The sequence below is a fragment of the Onychostoma macrolepis genome, chromosome 25 (assembly GCF_012432095.1).
Source record: "Onychostoma macrolepis isolate SWU-2019 chromosome 25, ASM1243209v1, whole genome shotgun sequence".
In the NCBI taxonomy this organism is placed as follows: Eukaryota; Metazoa; Chordata; class Actinopteri; order Cypriniformes; family Cyprinidae; genus Onychostoma; species Onychostoma macrolepis.
Genome location: NC_081179.1, coordinates 11288870 through 11309832, shown reverse-complemented (window position 1 = coordinate 11309832; position 20963 = coordinate 11288870). Strand labels below are relative to the sequence as shown.

The 20963-nt window shown below is 39.9% G+C and overlaps 2 protein-coding genes across 4 annotated transcripts in view; one reads left to right on the top strand and one right to left on the bottom strand.

Moving 5' to 3' along the window:
* Positions 1 to 26: 26 nt before the first annotated feature.
* The window catches only part of slc25a18 (solute carrier family 25 member 18), a 43599-nt gene continuing 22662 nt past the window's right edge, over positions 27 to 20963 (top strand). Inside the window, exons 1-6 of one of the 3 annotated variants that reach the window (XM_058768062.1) lie at positions 27 to 216; positions 11776 to 11984; positions 16766 to 17349; positions 17484 to 18026; positions 19405 to 19496; positions 19689 to 19769. The gene's annotated coding sequence lies outside the window, so the exon portion shown is untranslated. Of the gene's footprint in view, positions 217 to 11775; positions 11985 to 14646; positions 17350 to 17483; positions 18027 to 19404; positions 19770 to 20963 lie in introns of those variants that run through there. The other 2 variants (XM_058768063.1, XM_058768064.1) reach the window with 2 other exon arrangements.
* LOC131534919 (chromatin remodeling regulator CECR2) overlaps positions 976 to 20963 on the bottom strand; it is a 28338-nt gene continuing 8350 nt past the window's right edge. The window contains exons 2-18 of the mRNA XM_058768037.1: positions 14528 to 14622; positions 12048 to 12231; positions 11802 to 11929; positions 11645 to 11704; positions 11447 to 11514; positions 10791 to 10951; positions 9448 to 9537; positions 9217 to 9361; positions 8479 to 8608; positions 8273 to 8310; positions 8064 to 8155; positions 7856 to 7982; positions 7096 to 7454; positions 6808 to 6957; positions 5967 to 6699; positions 4061 to 5849; positions 976 to 3910 (exon numbers count right to left, since the gene is read on the bottom strand). Coding sequence (XP_058624020.1) covers positions 3853 to 3910; positions 4061 to 5849; positions 5967 to 6699; positions 6808 to 6957; positions 7096 to 7454; positions 7856 to 7982; positions 8064 to 8155; positions 8273 to 8310; positions 8479 to 8608; positions 9217 to 9361; positions 9448 to 9537; positions 10791 to 10951; positions 11447 to 11514; positions 11645 to 11704; positions 11802 to 11929; positions 12048 to 12231; positions 14528 to 14622 — 4407 coding nt within the window. The 3' untranslated portion in view covers positions 976 to 3852. The remainder of the gene's footprint in view (positions 3911 to 4060; positions 5850 to 5966; positions 6700 to 6807; positions 6958 to 7095; positions 7455 to 7855; positions 7983 to 8063; positions 8156 to 8272; positions 8311 to 8478; positions 8609 to 9216; positions 9362 to 9447; positions 9538 to 10790; positions 10952 to 11446; positions 11515 to 11644; positions 11705 to 11801; positions 11930 to 12047; positions 12232 to 14527; positions 14623 to 20963) is intronic.

Sequence of the window (20963 nt, the reverse complement as noted above, 5' to 3'; positions counted from 1 at the left end):
GGTTCCGCTGTGTGCCAGTGCTCGTGGACAAAAGACATGCTGAGGACAAAGACTTGTCAGCGTCTTCAAAAACTACAGAATATATTAAATTAATTTCGGTCTTATTTTTTCCATAAAGCGACGAGTGAGGACTACGAAAGCGATATCTTTCACTATTGCCATCTCCAGTGAGGTCTCTCAGGCGTTTGAACCCTGACTGAAATCTTGAGACTTTCTGTGAGTAACGTAACGTTACACTAACGGTAGTGCAAGCAACAGAATATCACGGTTATCTATATGTGACCCTGGATGACAAAACCAGTCTTAAGTGTAAATTTTTTCGAAATTGAGATTTATACATCATCCGAAAGCTGAATAAATAAGCTTTCCATTGATATATGGTTTGTTACGATAGGACAATATGTGGCCGAGATACAAATATTTGAAAATCTGGAATCTGAGGGTGCAAAAAAAAAAATCTAAATATTGAGAAAATCACCTTTAAAGTGGTCCAAATTAAGTTCTTAGCAATGCATATTACTAATCAAAAAGATTAAAGTTCTGATACATTTATGGTAAGAAATTACAAAGTATCTACATGGAACATGATCTTTACTTAATATCCTAATGATTTTTGGCAGAAAAGAAAAATGGATAATTTTGACCCATACAATGTATTTTTGGCTATTGCTACAAGTATACCCCAGCGACTTAAGACTGGTTTTGTGGTCCAGGGTCACATATACAGTATATGTATAATGGCCATGCCTGCTAACGTGTAGTTTAAAATGCAACCCAGCTTAGTACCAAGTCATTAGTGCAACTAAGAGTTATCAAAAGTGTTACCATGGTTTTTCAGGCATTTACTCCACCGTTGTATTCTTAAAAGTACCACCATGTAAACGCCATGTTGTGAACAAAGTAAAATGTCACTGTCACCTTTAGTAATGCACTGTATTTTTATGAGGGCAAATGAACAAAAAATGGAGAGCAACATCTAATGAAACGTAATTTATTCTAAGAAATGTACAGTATAGAAAATACTTCGGTCCATTTCCAAAATAATTTGTCAGTCAGATAAGAACTTGTAAACTTCACATAATGAAAGTTACAGGTTTTCGTTTTGGATGCCATCTTCGTTACTGAGGTAAAGTGAACCGTTTCAAAACAAACATAAGAACACATTTATATTAAAAAAAAGACAAATTTACAAAACAAAGAGCAAATAAATATGATTCACATTTAACCAACTAGTTTCTTAACCAGTACAAACAGAATAAATGACAGCAGAGATGTGGAAGGGTGGATTTCAAGAGATACAGATCTGTTACCCAATACCCACCAATAGGTGAAAGAAAATAAAAACATCTGTACACGACAAAATCCACACATTCTTGTAGTCCATTACAACTAAATCATCCCTTTACATATTAACAGTGGAGAAAGGACAGTCCTCTGACAGACTGCTAAAGTGATACATCTTCACTTATGAGCAAAGACAGGTACAAAATGGTGGACAATGTCCATGTCATCTCACAGCTGCTAATATTTCCATATCCCTAGTTCATAAAATACATATAAACAGTTCACGTCCACAAAAATACTAAAATATTACTGTCTGACATGTCACACCATCACAGGTTTCTGGGACAAATGATCTCAGTGTACAACAAAAATCACTGTCAAATCCTTCGCACAAACGTGTACAACCTCTTTTCCACTTCGGCATGGATTCCACAAAATGGCAAAATGAGAGCAAAACTTTCTAGGATGCTGCCTTCATTTCACTTATGGTTGTAAACACCAACATTCAAAAAGTGGAATGCAGATGTTTTAATCATGTTCAATCTTGGCACTGATAAATTAGTTACCGTTTGGTATTGCAAGTGAACATATTAAGGCTATATATAGTGTTGACGTACGGAGCAAGCTGTAAATCATAAAAGGATATTTAAGTGTACAAAAAAATTAAATTAAAAAAAAAGATCTCCGCATGTGTCTATGAAGGGAATGGAGAATGTGCCACATTCTGGCATTATGAGGTAGATATTCTTGCTGCCATATTCTCACAAATTGCCGTTTCTTTTCAATGGTTTGTCAACAAGAACTGAGAAAAATAGTAATTCAGACAGACCAAGAGAACAATAAAAAAAAAAGAAGATATTCAAAGTAATTCATTTAGTGCAGGACAACAATAGTAGGAGCAATTAAAATGAACAAAACCATTCTAGTTCATTTTCCGATCAACCTTTCTCACTCTATTAAAAAAAAAAAAAAAAAAAAAAGCATTTAAAACTAATTCAAAGAACACCATTAACCCCAAGTAATGCTTGCCCGGTACCTGTGTCTGTACTGAAGATCACAGATTAATTGAAGTTAACCACAGTTCCAGTGAAATTTCATTGCAATTGTTTTTTTTTTTTTTTTTTTTTTTTTTTCAATGAATATTCTATTGACAATACCCGTATTAAAACCACTACACCCTGAGGACACATTCAGTACATTGAATTAAAAGAGGAAGCATTCATGTAAAATATGAGCACATCGACATTTCTCCTATTTGATAAAAGGAGCTACAGTGGTACTTTTACAAGTTTTAAGGCTGATATATATTCTCTCATCTAATGCATTTTTAGTATTGCGGCTCCAGCTGGTTGTGACAAAATTGTGACAAAAATTCAATTCACATTCCAATGTGTGAAAAAAACATTTTAAGATTGATGACCAGTGATGAATGATATCAGGTGGAAACAATAAACCAGCCTTCAAGGAATCCCAAAAGTCATGGATTACTAGAAAACTGTGTAGATATTAGGAGGTGAAAGATGGCTACCTCAGTATTTGAAATCCGATTCATTCTGTGCACACATAAACTAGCAGGACACATCAATATGGAACAAGACAACACCGAGATAGAGACAACTTGAGTGAAAAGTTAGAATTTAGTCCCATACAAAGAAGCACACATCTAATTTATGTCCAAGGCCACTAATTCCAGTATGAAAGACTATTCCTAGTGCATAACAAATAGAGCAGCCAAGTTCTCTTCCAGTCTAAGAAAAAAAAAAAGATAATCTTCAAATTGAAGTGGCATTAAAAGAATGCACATCACCAGAAATCAAGTGGATACTGTGTTTTAGTTGAGATGAACATCACCTCATTAAAACACTCCAGGTGAGGCGTTTCTCAGTGGAGCACAAGATCCATCTTTTATTCCTTAAGTTGAATTACTACTATATCTAAAATCTTTCACAGAACATTCAACAAATACATGAAGGCAACCGGGTCTAGTTTGTCCACAGAGCTTGGAAAAAGCTCCAGTAGGCCCAGTACCTTATTTACTACACCTGAGTTTAACTTTAAACCAGAACATGAACTGGTAAATCATATCTTGCTCTTCTCATGGACTGGAAAAAAAAAAGTAGTTTATTTACTTCCCAAGTAACAGCCAATCCAAAGGAAATTGGAGATGTTGTTCCTTTGTAGGGAATGAGGCCAAAGAGACATTCCAGGCTGAAAAGAGAAGCTGCAGACCAGTATTATGGAGTTCAAATAGTATTTCAGCAATTAACAGGACTGAAGATTCACAGCTCTTCCTTGGTCAATGATCCCACCTCTTGGTACTGTGAGTTGTTCCTTTTCCTCCTCACTGCAAAGGAGTGCCTAATCCAGACGAGGATGGATTATCACTATCTCAAAAACGTCTTCTAGGTGGGTAGTGAGAGCATGCCTGAGCTTGCCTATATCAGCAAATGATCATATCAACAATCTTCCTAATTTTTGTTGTTGTCTCCATTTTCTTGTATAATTCAGGATGTAACAGTGTTGTAAAAGATATACATTTTCCTTGATTTTCCAATGAAATCCTACTTTTCATACTCCTTGTTTATTACCTGGACCATTGGGAGATGCTGTACCCAACATCTGGTGCCTATCAGACAAGAAAAAGGGTTACTAAAGGTAAGGAAAATTGATGTGAAGGCATTATATAGACAAATGTAGATGAATGTGTAAGTGTATCATTCTTCTGGACCCAAATCAATTATATCATAAGATCTGAGAGATAAATGAGATCTCTTACCCAGTGCGAAGGAAGTGTTCTGCAACCACTGCTCTTTGAGGAATCATCATTCCCTGGAAGTGTCCTGCAACATTTGAATGCCTGTATATAGCCATGCGAGATTGGCCTGGAGAGAAAGGCAGGTGCTGGGGCCTCTGTAAAGCTTCCATCAAATGTGGATGAGGATGCTGTGGTGCAAAATGTCCACTGGGAAAGTGCTGGCCAGAATACGGCCCACTTGCCACCATATGGGGTGGACCACTCTGCTGCATGCTGGGATGCATGCCACGAGGCCCATATGGGAAACTGGGGTGTGGCTGAGCTGAAGTACGATGTCGGGCTGTTGCATTGTGGCTGTCCAGGTCCAAAATCTCCTTTGGGCTCTCAGACCGTTCAGAAGGCTCTTCAGTCCTTGCCTGCTTGGCAGGGCTGCCATCCTCTCTGTTTTCCAACGCACTGCTATGGGACCCATCGGGTAAAGGACTAGGTGACATTAAGCTCCCAACAGATCCATCCGAGCCATGTGGAGACATGCTATTGTCCTTGTGTCGACCATTAAAACTTCCAACGGATGGTGATGGGTAAGAATTGGGCATCATTGGGTGCTGAGGCTGGTATGGAGGTCTAGGCCACTCCTCAGATGGAAATCCAGGTCTGCCATGTCGGGGGTGCTGATAAAACTGCTGCTGTTGCTGCTGGAACTGAGGATACATGCTGGATTGGCCTTGAGGGTGCTGTGTGGCCATGCGATACTGGTATGGAACACCTTGTTGGTGATAAGCAGGATAGTGTGCAGGATTTTGATGAGGGTTATTTCCCTGTGATGGTGGTCCCTGGTTTGGGTAAGGCTGGTGATTTGGCGGGTGTAATCCTCTACCCATCTGTGGGCCAAAGTGTTGATGTGCTGGCTCAGTTGTACCATATTGGGTCACAGTGTTACTCTCTGGAACCTGAGAGTGTATTGGAGGAGCCTGATTGTGAAGGGGTGCTAGCTCCTGCCTTCCTAGCTGGGTTTGTGACTCTGGACTGAAGGGCTGTGGTTTGTAAAGCCCGCTGGCACAATCAGTTCTCATGATAGCGTTGCTGTTATCTTGGGAAGCTGTACTCCCACCTGACACTTTCCTGCTGGTAGGCTCACAAGGCCTCTGGTCTCCCTGATCTGCTGGAGAGGGTTGAGCAAGTGGATGCGATACAGGGTGGCTAGGCGGTAGAGAGCTGAGGGTTGCAGGCTGATGAACACCAGGCTGACCCCCCTGAGGTGGAATCTGTGGCATTCCATGAAGAGGTCCTGCCTGTGGCCCTCTGACTGATCCATTGTGTGGTACTTGCGGTGAGCTGTTCTGAGCATACTGATGAGATGCATTTTGTGCCATCTGTTGAGTAAGATTCTGCAGAACATGTGAAGGAACATTCTGAGACTGCCGTTGAGAACCATTCTGAATAAATTGTGGTGGAACATGTTTATGGATTTGTTGAGAGTGATACTGGGGAATTTCATCTGGGGTTTTATGGGACATTGACTGAGGACCATTTAGGGGTAATGAAGAGTCATCCACAGATTTTTGCTGTGGGGGACCTTGTTGGGATTGAGAATTTGGGTTGTCATTGTGGATTTTCTCTAGATTTGACAGTCTATGTTTCTCTTCATTCTGACTGGGACCTTCCATGCTTGGATTAGACACAGATGCCAGAGCTGTTCCTAGAGAAGGTTGCTCAGATTTTTCTGTTGGATTGGGATGAGAACGGCTGTCAGCTTCAGTTAGAGCATTTTCTCCAGTTGATGGTTTATCACCAGATTTTGGACTTGAACCTGTCAGGATATACATTGGTGTTTTAATATGTGCTTAAATCATTGCAGGTGCACATCCCATTTTTATTGAAAGCAATAGTGTAATGCCAAAATATGGCAAGGAATACCAACTCTTACCTTTGGGCGATACGGGAGTGTGCTGGATGTCTGCAGCACCATCTCTAACAGGCCTGATGAGCTGGTTTTCAGGAGAAGACAATGCAGCAGAAGCATTACCACCACTTTGTGGGTCGGGCTGAAAGTTCTCAACACGATGAGACGATGAGGCTGAGAGCTGCTGGAGGGCAATCATCTCTGGGCTATCAAGCATGGAAGCCAAATGTGGCCTTGAGACCTGAGGGGCCCCTGGTGGTCTTTGGCCAATGGGACTTTGGGAGCTGACAGAGGGCATTCTATATTGACCATTTGTCATTGCATAACCAGTACTGTGTGGAGGATGGATCATGTTGTTATTGTATGAATGCTGACTTGTTGCACTCTGCTCTTGCATCATAGGTCCACCAGGTGTCGGCTGCCCATGATGATTCATGGGAGGCCACATCCTGGGAACGTTCATACTATGGGGGCCATAAGGAGGGTAGGAACTATGCATTGGGACACCTGGCCTGGGGTACCGGTTCCCCATAGGCTGCATGGACTGCCCTTCTGGATGTTGCTGTGAAGGGTACATGTTGCCTTCAGGTGGAGGGGCGCAGAAACCTCCAGGCTGAAGGGTCATTGGCCTTGGGCCAAGAGAAGGACCATGAGTAGGACCAGGATAAGAATGTTGCTGATTTGGAGGTTGAAGTGGTTGGCCATCAGGTCCAATTGGGTATCTAGGACCAAGATGTGGACCATTTATGTGGGAACCCTGATTAAAAATAAAAGAAAGAAAACCATTATAAACAACCTTCAAGACGTGAGTTAATGACTTTTAAGGGACTGAAACTAATACTGCTGGATGAAGATCACTATATACCTGCATGTTGTACTGAGGTAAATGCTGACTTCCATGATCCACCTGTGGCCTGGACATGAGGGGTCTCTGTCCAGGATATGGATACTGAGAGTCGATCATCATTCGTTGAGCATACATTCCTGGTCCCAAAGGACCTGCAGGTTGTTGAAACTATAGGCAAAAAGATCACATCTCTTATGAAGTACCGACAATAAGAAGTGCTCCAGAAAAACTTTTATGATAAGTCAAAACTGTTGTTTCAGCTGTCAACAATAAACAAATTTTTTTGTGTAGAGAGTATAGTCTAACCTGTTGAGCAGGATGTAGCATGCCAGCCTGTTGCTGTCCTGGGTGGATGTTATGAGGATGTGGGGGACCATTGGTGTAGTGTGGGGGAGGGTATTGTAAAGCAGATTTGGGTGTGTCTTGTTGCTGATTGTTTCCTTTTCCACTATTGGATGTTTTGCGTTTTTGAACTTGCTCAGTGGCTCTGATCAAGCTCTCAGGACCTGACTGTTTGTGACTTTTGCTCTTCTTCTTATCCTTGCGGTCACGGTCCTCACTGCTCACATGAAACTCTTCGTCCGTGTCGCCATCCTCAGCGGGGAAATGCTTCAGTAGGGCTCGGCTAAAGCAGCGTTCCAAGGACTCAGCCATTATTGTGTATTCTAAGGAGATACAGACAGGTAAACAAGCGCACGCACACACACAATCTCATCTCCCCATACACAGCAAGCACACCAACCAGGTCACAGAACCACAGTTGACCTCTGACCCCGCCACCCCCAGGGGAGTGCATTCTGATTGATGAATGGCTCCAGGGAGGGGAACTGCGGGGCTGGAATGTCTCTGTGGCACTGCAGGACCTGGTGCACTAGAGGACAGCTCAATCACTCTCTATTAATCAATGTCAGAGCCTCTCCACATACTTCCACTACTTGTATGACTTGCTTTGCTCATCAATTTTTAAATACTGCTATACATTCCTACATTTTGTTGAGCAGATTATTTTTTAAATGGTTTCACTTCTGCTTAACTTGGCAACAAAACAGCATTAAATCATATTTACCACTCTCTTCTCCATTGTATTCCAGACAGTTCTCAAACATAAGCTTTACATCAGCCACAAACTCCTCCTTAGCGACGTACTCCCCATCATTCAGCTTTCTCTCAATGGTGGACAGGTCCATTGGAGTCTGACAAAACATTTTAAGTAACTTTTTGAATTATTCTTAACAAGGTAAAACAAATTTCTTTATAACATCTTCTATGCTCACCTGTATGATTTCATGATAGTTGGGGGCATAAGACTCATCAACAGGCTCCATGAAAGGCCAGGCATCTTTGTGTGCTTTGAGGGCCTCCAACACTGACAAGAAAATAATTTTACATTATTTCAGTGGAACTTCTACTTTACTGTAAGTAGTGAATGAGGAAACAAACACTGTGGTTTGACCACAACACAAACACCATTGTCCAAACGTACCTTTGTACAGAGCAGTGTAATCATCATCTATGTCATAACTACAATATAAAAAGAGAAATGAGTACCGAATAGCAACAACCACACAGAACTACACAAAAGCTTACACATATTAAGTAAAAATAAAATTAACATCAAATGCGTGTTAGGAGACCATTAGCAAAATTCAAAGCTAATACTGCGTTTGAAAGCTAAAACAAAGTCCTTACAACTCTTTGGTGCGACGTGTTCGGCGACTAGGTGAGTGAGTCTCCAGATTCAGCAGCTCAGGGGGAAGTTCTTTTCCTTGAGAGAGCAACCAGGCCTTCTCCTCTCGCTGCTTCCTTCTACGTGCACGTTCTGAACAACATAGAAAAACACATCAGTGAATGACAGAATAATAAAGCACTTTACACTTTTTATTACCATTAATAGTGCACTTGTTACCTGCCCACTTCTGCCTGGGCCAAGGTGATGAAAAGTTTACAAACGAAATCAAGTAGTAATATGAGCAATTCATCAGGCAGCTTTAGAAGGCACATTTGATCAAAGGGCACAGGCAAGATAAAGGAGAGAAGTGCTTTATATGCTGACATTAAAGGCCCTGACTGACACACCCTGCTGGGAGGATTAAAAGAGATCGAGGAAGAAACCACTGGAGAGAACTGCAGGCCCGATCTTCATCCATAATACATTAATGTGGATAGGCCCATCAGCAGCAGCACAATCAAGAGTTAATTAACCCGCTGACAGGGGATATCAGAGCTGGATGATTCTCACGAGGAGTGAGGTTGATCGTTTCCCCTAGCTCAGCTCTTTGTATGATTAAAGCAGCCTTGGGTTAAAAGCATGCTGACTTCAAAACCGCCATGTTGAGACAAGACCACAGAATGTGCTTTAGCGTCGGTGTGTGTTTGATCATGCTTCTGAGGAAACTTTGGTCACCGGTTACCTTGAGTGTGACTCACCCTCGACAGCTTTGACTCTCTCCTGTTCCTCTCTCTCCCGTTCTTCCTGAAGCAATCTCTCTTCTTCTTTCCGTTGTTCAGCGAGCAGGACTTGCCTTTCCAGGTCCTCCTCCTTCTGCTTGTCCACCTCATTTGTGGCTCGTGACTGCTTGGCACAAATTCATAAATTAAACCATAGCTTACATCACATAGATAAACAAGAAATTGCTGACACGTTTTAAAAAAGCCAACCCCATTCTCTTTGCTGCCATTTTGTTCAGTGTGGTGATGAATGTTGGGTTCCTTGGGCAGATTCAGAAGCTTCTGCTTCATCTCTTTCTCCTGGAGAAGAATAACCTTGTCAGTTATACACACACATGTGGGTGTTAGGTAGGTCACTTGGTAGGTGGTATCAACCCCTCCTGAATATGCCTTTTGTTTTAACCAAGAGGCTGAAGGAAGGTTAAAGGGTGTCATCACAAAACCAAACAGCCCATGGTGACAAAGGCCCATCTTCGCCCCCATCTCAGTATATTCAAGATCTTCAGCTTTGTGCATTACCCTACAACACTTAATCCCATGCTAGAAGATGGAGTGTCTGTGGTATCACCACTTAACAGGTCAAAAAACCTGCAGTGCTGCAGACCGTCAATCACCATGCTCCAGCTCTCTTCAAGGTGAGAGCCTGCCACATGACGACGGCTAGATGGATTGGCTCTGACAGGGCTGAGGACTGCTTGTGTGCATGTGTGAGAGAGTGGGTGGATGGGTTTGATTTGAAGAGGCAGTGGTCCAAGTTAAAACCAGTTGCACCAAGCTTGCGAAAGAAAATATCTGGTTCTTTACAGATCTATGTACAGGTGTGGAAAATGTGAAGTTGCATAATGCTGGAAGCACTGAAGCAAGACGTACATTTTACAGTGAGGGTATGTAATGGTGATTGCTGGGAGCATGGTAGTTATGGCAACCAGACACTCTAATAGGTCTTGATTAGCCACGGAAATGACATGTCAACACCACTGCAAAATGTGCATATCAACATGCATCTGATATAGTCAGTTTCTCACTGTTAAGATAAAGCAAAGATCAGTTAATCTATTATCTATGTGCATATGAAAATGATCTAATATGGAAATAGCTTTAAACTTGAGTATTATATTGATCTAAACTTGAGCATTACTAATCTGCTGCACTATGTAGATACTCAGTGCCTCTGAAATTATTCTGGAGCACTTGCAATTGTCCCTAAGGATGGAAAATTAATCTCGAGCCAGTGTATAAAGGATAATTACTCCTGATTTTGATTTTATAATTTTAAGAACAATACATTTTGAATTGAAATCATTTAAAAAATATATTAAGAAAAGTAGTTAAGAATTTTATTCATGTTTTCTAAATTACAAGAGGTTAATCAAATTGTTCTCAAAGGACTTCTCAAAGAAACATTTAAACATCCTACTGACATTGCTTAACTGCAAATGCCACCATAGAGATGGCAATCTCTACTAAGATTATAACCTATATAACCGGTATGACTCATAACGTGACCCATGATTACATCACGAGGTGCAATCAGACAGAGTGAATTATCTCACCTTGTGTTCAATCATGTTTCTGATCTCAGGCAGGAAGTTTTGAGTGATGATGCGGTGCAGGTGACGGTCCTGAGGAGAGATTTTGTCCTTAACACTTTCGGCCAGATTGACCCACTGCTGCTCTGTGTCACACACCAGAGACCAGGCCCCACGCTCACGCTCTGACAACACATTACACAAATATCACCTCATTAACAGATTCAAAAATTATCAATATCAAGGATTATTCATGTTCAAAGATCAGTTAAAAACCTCCAAGGTACACAAAAATGACAAATTAACAAAATACAAGAATTTTATAATAAAACCAAAGCATCCTGATAATAATTTGTCAGATGCTACTAAATGTATTTAGCTACCAACCAGTAGCTTGAGTTTTGATCTCTTAGAAATCTCTATTCACCAAGCTAGAATTGCTGGCACAGTTACTAGCATTTAATTTCAACTTGTGTCATGAAAGCTCCAAAAATGAAAGCTCCTTTTGCTGAAAGAGCATTTCATGCACATTGCAGCAGACATGCATTACGGCCGCCCTGGGCACTTTAAGCCACTTACGATGCAGAATAATAAATGAAGGAAAAATGGTTCTTCAATAACACTACATCTTTAGGCCTAAAACAAACTAAAACCAGCAATACTTGTTTCCAGTGTCTCACCTATTACAGGCTTGGGCTCCACAACAATTTCATCCTCTTCCTTCATAGAGTCTTCCTCCTCCTCCTCCCTAAAACAAGCAAGATTAGACACTTATCTTTCTAAATAATGCAACTTCAAAGCTCCAAACTATGACTAGGAAGTCTTTGTACAACAGCATTTAATACAATGCATTAAACAGATGTTTAAAGAGGTCTTACATGGCCAGTCTATCTTCAGACTTCTTTGGTGGCCTCCCTCTTCTTTTCTTTTCTCTGTCACTGTGAAAATGTTTTTTGCAAAGGTTTCTTTTATATACGCTAACAAATATGAATGCCATTGTTTCTTGTAGGCTTTTGTGAAAGCACCTCTCCATACCTGTATTGGGGAGACATTGCTTCGACTGGCTCCTCTTTGTACAGCCGCGTACCATAAAAGTACCAATAGAGGGCCCCGTACCCATCCTGGCCCAGAGGCTCAACACGTAAACTATCTGCATCCAGGCCCTGCAAAACCCAGGATTTATTTTAGACAAAACACATCTTGATCACTTCTGCTATGGTGAGTATTAAACAAACAAATGCAAAAGCTGTATCTGTTTTTGTGCTATGAGAAGCTTGCTACCTTGAGCCGGTCGAAGACATCAGCAGCATCAAGACGATAGTCACAGAGTCTGTGCAAGAGTTCCACCTGTGTGCGGGGTGGCAGCTCTTCAAACTGGTGCTCCTTCAGTGGATTGGCCTTCCCTTCTTCCAATTCCCAGCGGTAATTGATAATGTCTTCCAGGTAACTGCTAAAGGACTGAATCCTAAAAATAAAATAAAATTTAAGAAATTAAAAAAAAAAAAAAAAAAAGGAATATTTTGGTTTACATGCATTTGTATATCTAGAATTGACTAATGTCAAAAACTAAATATTAATTAAACTTTCCATCCAAATTCATTCAAAAAACATTACATAAAATAGCAAAAATTAAGCCGGGTTTCCATCCCATATATCCAAAAAATAATAATAATAAAAAATAAAAATATAAATATATATGGAAGAGACCACTGTGGCTCTTCTAGTAAATGTAATTTCTAGGAGTTTTCAAAATGCCCTGACAATCTTCAGGTTTGCTAACAATAGGCAACAAGACATTTGCTGGCCTGATGTCTGGAAGCAACAACATGTCAACATATTTCTGGAAAGTAATCACTGTCAGTGGTCTCTGTGAATTATTCAGTCAAATGTCTTGATGCAGTCACATGACTCTTTGGATGCCCATTAGGAATTACCACTGCAATGTCTACATGTCTTCTAAGCAAATCAAGTTTTTGAACAATTTTATTCACAACTTTGTTGTTTCCATCCAGCAATTTATATTCAATATTTCAAAATTTGCTAGTGAACGTAAAGCAACACAAACTATCTACTTTGCAGCAGCCTTTCACATCGATTTTAAGTTATGATAATTCACGAATAAATTATTCATATGATTTAAGTTCTATTACCGTGTCTTTTTGTGATGACACAGGCTATATAAAATTTTTTAAAAGAGTTTGTTCCAGGTGGGGTCAATTCAATCAACCCAAAACCTAGTTCCTTGTACTAATGCGTAGGGCAAGAATAAACCTCAGGACAACAAGAGAGAAGGTAGAGCAAGAAAAAGGAGAGAAAGAATAGGCTTATCTTGAGAAAGCAGAACGATCTCTCTCACAGCTGCAGGCCCCCTGCCATTCCATCTTTCTCTGCCTCTCTCTCTCATCCGTAACACTCCCTCCCCCATTCTGCTGGGGCGTTTAGCACATGTAGAATGAAAAGGGCACTTCTGTGAAAGGCCAGTGCCCCACGGCCTCCCCCTGGATGCCAGTTGCTGTCGAATCCAATAAAACCCTGCGTCCTGTTAACGGCCTGCCTGAGTATGCGAAAGGGATCATTCTTGCCTACCCAGTCATCGACCGGACTTCTTTTTGCTGCTGATGAGGCACCGCTATGGAAGGGAGCTCCCTTTAGGGGCCAGTCATTCATCACAGCACTGACTCACACAATAACTCAAACTCTTTACAGGGATGGGGCCCATGGTCCCTTGACCTACTACTGCTGCAGGTAACCTAGCTGCACGACTACAGCGCTACTACGGGCAACTGGTCACATGCAGATGGAGATGGATTCCGAGTCAAACACAGGATGTGGGTTGGGCAATGACATGCGCAAGATCTTTCAAGAGCACAGAGCAGGGTTGCTAAATCACCAAAAACAGTACAGTACTCAATAAAGGCATATTTTAGGTTAAATACAAGTTAAGCTCAATCAACAACATTTGTTGCATAATACTAAAAGCTAAAAAAAAAAAAAATTGTTTCATCCCATGTTTTCTTTAGAGATTAAAGAGGTTCCAGCATGGCACTTGCAATGGAAGTGAATGGGGCAATTCTTTCAGGAGGATTTAAAAGAAATATGAAAATTTAAATTTTATAAAAACACTTATATTATGTAAAAATGTGTGTACTATTTGCACTGTGAAGATGTTTAAATAATTGTGTGTCATTTTAGGGCATTATGTTTTTATGGCAATAAAGTTGTAAAACTAGATAAAACTTTACATAGAAAAGGTTGTGAAATTAATTTAGCAAGCAATTTTATCACACTAAAATCACATTAATAGTCATACTGTTTAAGTCTTGTGGTTATACTATTAAATATTTTATTTGTATTGTTTTAAGTTTACAGATTGGCCCCATTCACTTCCATTGTTAGAGCCTCACTGTAAACAAAGTTATTGTTTTTTTTGTTTGTTTTTTTTATAAGAGAAAATGAGGGGTAAGTGGAAATTACTTTTTATGGAAATCAACATTATGCCACAAGTACTGACTAAGCTTTATTTTCTATTTTTTTAAATTATATATTTTCTAAATGCATGTTTAGCCTTTTTTTATTTTATTTCATTTTTGTAATTTTTTTTGACGTCACAATTTTTAATTAAAATATCCTTGTCCTACATTTATTTTCATTAATCAGTTTTACTCTGATGTACGCCATAATATGGAAGAACAGAACTGTCGCTACTTCAGTTACATTGTGACTAAGGTAGGAACAGGAAATACTGATGGTGATGTGCTTACGTGATGTCTCTTCGCTGGTAGCATCCTTTCAGCAGGGAGCAGAGGAGGTCTGAGAGGAAGTCTTGGTCTTGTTTCAGTAGTGCTTGCTCAAGTTCCTATCAAACAGAGAGCAGCAGGCAGGGGAGGTTAGATATTATAGCAGGGTTGAGTTTAACTAGCAGCTGCTTTTACGAACTGATGAAATGATATCAGTTTTAACAGCCCAGCCTGACATTTTTATACCACTCTTTCACTGATGAGAAAATGTTGTGGCTAACTAAAGCCACATAGCGTGAGGCACTCACAGTAGTATGTGGATTTATGAATTTCATTTGGTAGTTTGACATTTTCAGCGAAACAATATAACATCCTGTTACAAAACTCTTACTAAAGCTAAAAGTAAAGGGATGCAATAACAGATCATGTTTGACTACCTTCTAAGGTTGTCATTATGCATTATGTCTGAAACCAGAGAAAGACAAATTGCCGTTACAAGGAACTGCCTGTAGAGTGATGGCACTCAACCATAGCCAGTTCAGGAACCAACTTGACAAACTTCTTTTGTTTGCAAGAGCCACGTTAAAAACACCTTCTAAATGTGCACTGAATGTTGGATGAAAGTGGTGTCACCTTAATTTGATCTTTTAAGCTGTATGATTACACCACTACAAAGCACCTTTACATACCATTTGGCTTGGATAAACCCAACTTCCTGTATAAATGTTTGTTACTCATCCTCATATGTCTTTGCTTTCTCACCTGTGTGTTAGTGACATTTAGCCCAAGGTCAACTTTGACTGGTTAATCAGCACATAGAGTTGAGGTCACAGTAAGTACATTTAAGTATGTACAGTAATAATTAAGCTACAGTGGGTTTCGTGAAGGAAAGCTACAGTCCTCATCTGTCCAAGCACAAATAACACAATCCAATATGCAAATATTTAAAAGGATTAAATGCACCTTTTGCATTCATTGCAAGCACACAACACAGAGCCCAAATGTAGTACGATAACTTGTATAGTTCATTTTAGTTTAGTGGTGTTAACATGAACAAATTTTCCAAGCCTTTCCAAATTGTGGCACCCTTGGTTCTCAACCTTGCACTTCAAAAGTTTGAAGTTAGTTGGACTAAAGCAATTTATTGTCCATCACTGGTCAATCTCAGTTTTAAAAAGATGGTCACACTTTAGTTTGGGGGCCGGTTCTGACTATTAACTAGCTTTTACTATGACATTGCCTCAGTAAACTTCAGTAAAGTTGTTAAATTTAGGTATGGGGTTGGATTAAGTGATTCATGCAGAATAAGGCATTAACTTGTGTTTTATTAGGACTACTTAATAGTCCTAATAAAAGTCCAAAGTTAATGAAGAATTCAGTGTCTCTGAATTTAATAATGAAATGCCTTTAACTGAAAATTGAGTGTTTAATCTTATCATTAGACATTACTGACACTCTATCCTCTAATTTGATACTGTTAAGTGCTTTGACACAATCTGTATTGTTAAAAGCGCTATATAAATAAAAGGTGACTTGACTACTAAAAAGCCAATATGCTAGTAATATGCATGCAAGCAACAAGTTAAAAGTGAGAATTGGTACCTAAACTAAAGTGTCACCAAAAAGACAATTCTTTGCTTTAGTACAACTAAAATCAAACTTTTAAAGTGCATTTAAACATACTTTGTGATGTGATTCACCAATGTGATTCATGTGAAGGTAAAGTACCAACGGTGGCACAGCTTTGGTCAGAAGTTCTTTTTCCTGAAGCAAACTGATGCATTACATCATAACATCTGGCGTAGCCAAGTCACGAAATATCCAGGCACCAGGCTCAGTACCTTCAAGGGGCAATCCATAAACTATTACCATCATGACCTTTGGCAAGACACTTCAGCCTGGTTTGCTCTGAAGGGATTTTTGCAATAATTGGTGTACTGCAATTTGCTCTAGATGAAAGCTTCAGCTTAATGACAATTCAAAGCAAATTAGACATCTGAACAGGCTATGAAAACATTAGATAAAACCAATACAAAAAGCAATAAGTCACTGTCAATGTGAATTAACGGAGTACTACAAGAGTACAAAAGTATGATTGGAAACCATCTGACTTTAAAACACCAAACAAGTTGGATGTATGGTAAAATCCTTAAGAGTAACTGCACTGAAAATGCACTCAAAAATTTTCCAGGTTCTTGATAAAGCGAATAAGATGGAACTGTGGTTTAACCTTGACCCCCGTCTTCTTCCTTTGTGTTGCAGCTATTGAGGGTTTATGAAGCGGCAGTAAGTGGGACTGCAAACTCCAGCCTACTGAAAGGAGCAGAAGAGAAGCTAAGCGACAGCATGAGCCCACAGCCATGGCTAGGCTGACCCAGCATGCACTTCTCTCTCCTCAGGATGCCCAATGTCACCAAGAAAGAGGGAGGGAGAGATCGAGAAATGTAAATGGCCAGTGCTCCATCACTGGTCCATCTCAAGGAGCTTAGCGACTGCGGTTGCTTTCCTTTCACGAGGACTCAGCGAGCCGCTCAGTCCCTCAGGCAACAGGGAGCACTTTTCAGCTCCCATATAAAACATCCTCCCCCTTTACCCCTTCAGAGCAGAGTGACACTACAAAATTAACTCAAGGGCGAGAGAGGCAGCCCATCCATTCATTGTGAGATTCACTCAAGCTGCAGATTGCGGTTTCTCTCTAGAGAAATGGCAGAGAGAACGGGGTCACAGAGGGTCAGCTCACACACCTCCTGGCTATGGAGAGGTACGGAAACCAGGAGCCCAGTGTCAGCAGGAGGAAAAACAGAGGAAGAGCTTGAAAAACAGGATGAGACACGTTTGTGCTTAAGGTGAAAAAAATGCATTGTCCTTAGATTGTTCTCTAGGAAAAGATGTCAGTGGTATTGCTTAACATGCTGAATCTATTAGACTATTTTGGGTTGATTGTTGAAGAAATTTAAAAGCTATTGATTATGCCCTCCAGGTACTCAATAAAGACTCTAAAGTGTCTGTGAAACTCCTTATTGAAGGAGACAGTCTGCTCGGACAGGAAGTCCAGAGGTGAAATGGATCCACCGTAACAAAAAGGCTTATGGCCGGGCAAATTTTTGTACCTCTTCATGTCTTCATCTATTTGTATCCATCTCTTCAAAACTCACTCACACTCTGAGTGTCTGGGGTTGTCATGAACATCTAGGATCATCTTCGAGTGATGGGCCTTTCTGGCCTTCCACACATCCCTCAGATCCTCCGTTACGCCTACAAAACTTCCTGGTCCCTTGACAGTAAGAGGGCCAGAGTGGGCCCATCTATCAGTGCAGCCTCGACTTTGATCACACTTCAAACCTGAGGCCGACTGCGGGGGATTAAAACAACCCCACTTCGCTTTTGAAGTGCCATTCAGTGGCTCAGATGGCAGAGAAGGGGAATTAATGTTGTGCGTGTCCTTTCCTTCACAAAGTCTCCTTTAACAGCTCCCTGAAGATCTCCAACCTCAATCTTCTTTCTTAACCAACTAGCAAAACAGGTATGGCAAGTGCACAGCACAGTTGGGCAAGAAACCAAAGTAATCGCATTTGATGAGTCATTAGGAGTAACATTTTCAGTCAAGTCCAAGGTTAAAGAGAGTTCACCCAACAATGACAATTCTGTCATCATTTACTCACCCCATGTGATATTTTTAAGTAGTGCTGGGCGGTATACCTGTTCATACAGAATACCAGTGTTTATTTTTCTTATGATATCAATTTTTAAAAATACCACAATACCGGTGTCATTCATTTGGGAGGGGTCTCTTTTCACTATTGCATTGTGGCGAGGACACAGCTGTATGTGTTACTAAGCGTGAAAGTTCTGAAGCTGTAGAACTAGTAGAACGTGATGACACAGAAGAACTCATCCACAATATCCACCGCCCGCTGCCATCAGCTCCCGCATCTCACAAACACGAGCGCGGCTTTTTTCCATAGAATATACAAACTGACAAACCTAGCGACATTTTTGGATAAACCTTAGCTTAGCTTAGCTATGGTTCAGTTGGAAGATGTCGCCAGTACTGCCCCGCGAGCGCGAGGTCTGACTCAGTGTTGCCTCTCTCTGCGTCTGTTCTGTGCAGTGAGCAGCAGAGAAGCACCGCATTCAGCTGGCCGTACCGCAGCAGACTCATCAGTAAATGAGTACAAAACAGCGTTTCCAAGCACCTGCTGCTAACTGACTGTTTGGAATTATAAATATGAGCATTATAGTTCATCTGTTAATATTATGCACTTTCTTTGTTGTTGTTTTTTTAGTTTGTCACTCAGACGCAGGCAGTGCACTGTATCAGACAAAAAAGTAATAGTCAAAACCACCGCATAGCCGCTCTTTAGTGTAACGTTAGATGCATGTTGATTTTATCAGATGATGTCACGATTATAAATGAGTGACTCCTGGTTAACATGCATTAAGGAGTCGTGTTTAGTCACTATTTAGTGTGGAATTTTTCTACAATATTCGCTCATCATGACAGTAAAATAGGGCATTCTTCTAAGTCAATCTACTGCAGTTTTTACTCTCTCAGTCAGTAGAAAATGTGGTTAACACCCAATCATGCATGAAAAAAATAATAATACCGTCATATACCGTGAAACCGGTATAATTTAGAAAAATACAGTGATATAAATTTTTGGTCATACCGCCCAGCACTATTTTTAAGAATAGAGGAAAACTTAAGAATAGACTATGCCTTTAATAGTTCAAGCAAATCTTTAACATGGCTGACATGGTAGGTTATATGACATCTGTAGTTCAGGAATGTTTGAAGTGACACCGATTAAAATATACAACCTAATTTTTAAATGAACTTTTCAGTAGTCTCAGAGCTAACTGAACGTCACTGATAAAGGTTTGTGTATCTGCCATGACAGCTTTGGCAAAACTGAGCCGCACCCACTATCAGTCCTTGGTGCACACCAGAAACTCTACAGATGGTATTCGGACAATTAACAGCTTTTGTTGGGTAAGGGAGCAACAGGAAGACAGTGAACGTTCCTCTATCTGTATAATGTCCACCCCACTCCCTGAACCGTATCTCTTGATAGCACACTTTCAACCTACATAACCGTACAGCAACATTATGAAGTAAAACTTTTACAATCTAACTGTGGATCTTAAAATAACTTAGACTTTCTTCTTATATAACTTTTTGCAGTGCAACAGATTCTGATGAGCAATGCTGGACTGGACTGGTGGTTGAGGATAACGTACAGTGGAGCGATACAATCCAGATAAGGTATTGTTCCTCTCTTCCCAAGAACTTAACCATGCATAAAGTTGCTGCCCAAATAACCAAGTCAACAGTGAGTGCATTGTTACCACTTACTCTTCAAGACATTCTGTCCTATGACAACCCTAGCTATTTACCCTTTCTACTGCAAGTACAATATATACTGTATACTTTTACATTAATTATGGCTCATCCAGTGAAATTATAAATGTATTACTTTTTTAATGTCTTCTATTTGTAACTAAGGAGTTATTTAATTCAAATAAAATAAAATAAATAAATCACAAAATAATCAGATTAAATTATGTAGCTTTAACTTTTTAAATACTAAATTTATAACTAGGCATTATTATATGGTTGTGTAAAATGCTAAATATTTTTGGGTTCAATTTCAATAATATTTTGGTCATACCACCCACCAGTCAAATTTTACAAAGGGTCAAGAGCAGGGTAGCTTAAACGGCAGAGCTGGGCCACCCGACTCAATGTCAGGGCCAGGTGCAACAGGTGGCCATGGGTGGGTGGCCAGACACATCCAGGGTTTGGGATCATTGCACAGACGACTGAATAGGGATCATTAACTCTAGGAAACCTCCCCTCACAATGGCCTCCCCATATTCTCAAGTCTCTAGCGTGGCCTCCACTTGGTGGTCTTGTTGCCAACATTTTGAACAGGATATTAGCCTATACCACCAGGTGCAATAATGTGATTATGTATGGACCATTAAAACAGGACTAGTTTGCCAGGAAAAGTAAAACAAAACAGAGCATTGGGACTTAACACATACACAATGACACTTATGAACACAGAACAAAAATAAGTCTTATCAAAATTACTTACAGTGGCAGCATAAGTTTGAAAGAATGTCACAATATTCGCTGTTTATTAAAGTATTCCTGCTAAACAAATGTCAGATTAAACCATGCCTTGTCAATAAAGTAAAAATCATAATTTAAAAAATTAATAAATAAGTTTAAAAAAAAAATTAAACATTGTATAATACAAATGGGGTTTTTTTATATTAGAAGTTTTAAAATAAAAGATTTGACAATTTTATATTAATAACATTTCTTTTAAAATTAATAATCAACATTCAAAGGATGGGGAATTAATATGAAAAAGCATAACATTAAAAATCTTATTTCGTCTTTAAATACCACTCATTAAAATTAGTTTTTTTTCCATAACACAGACTATAG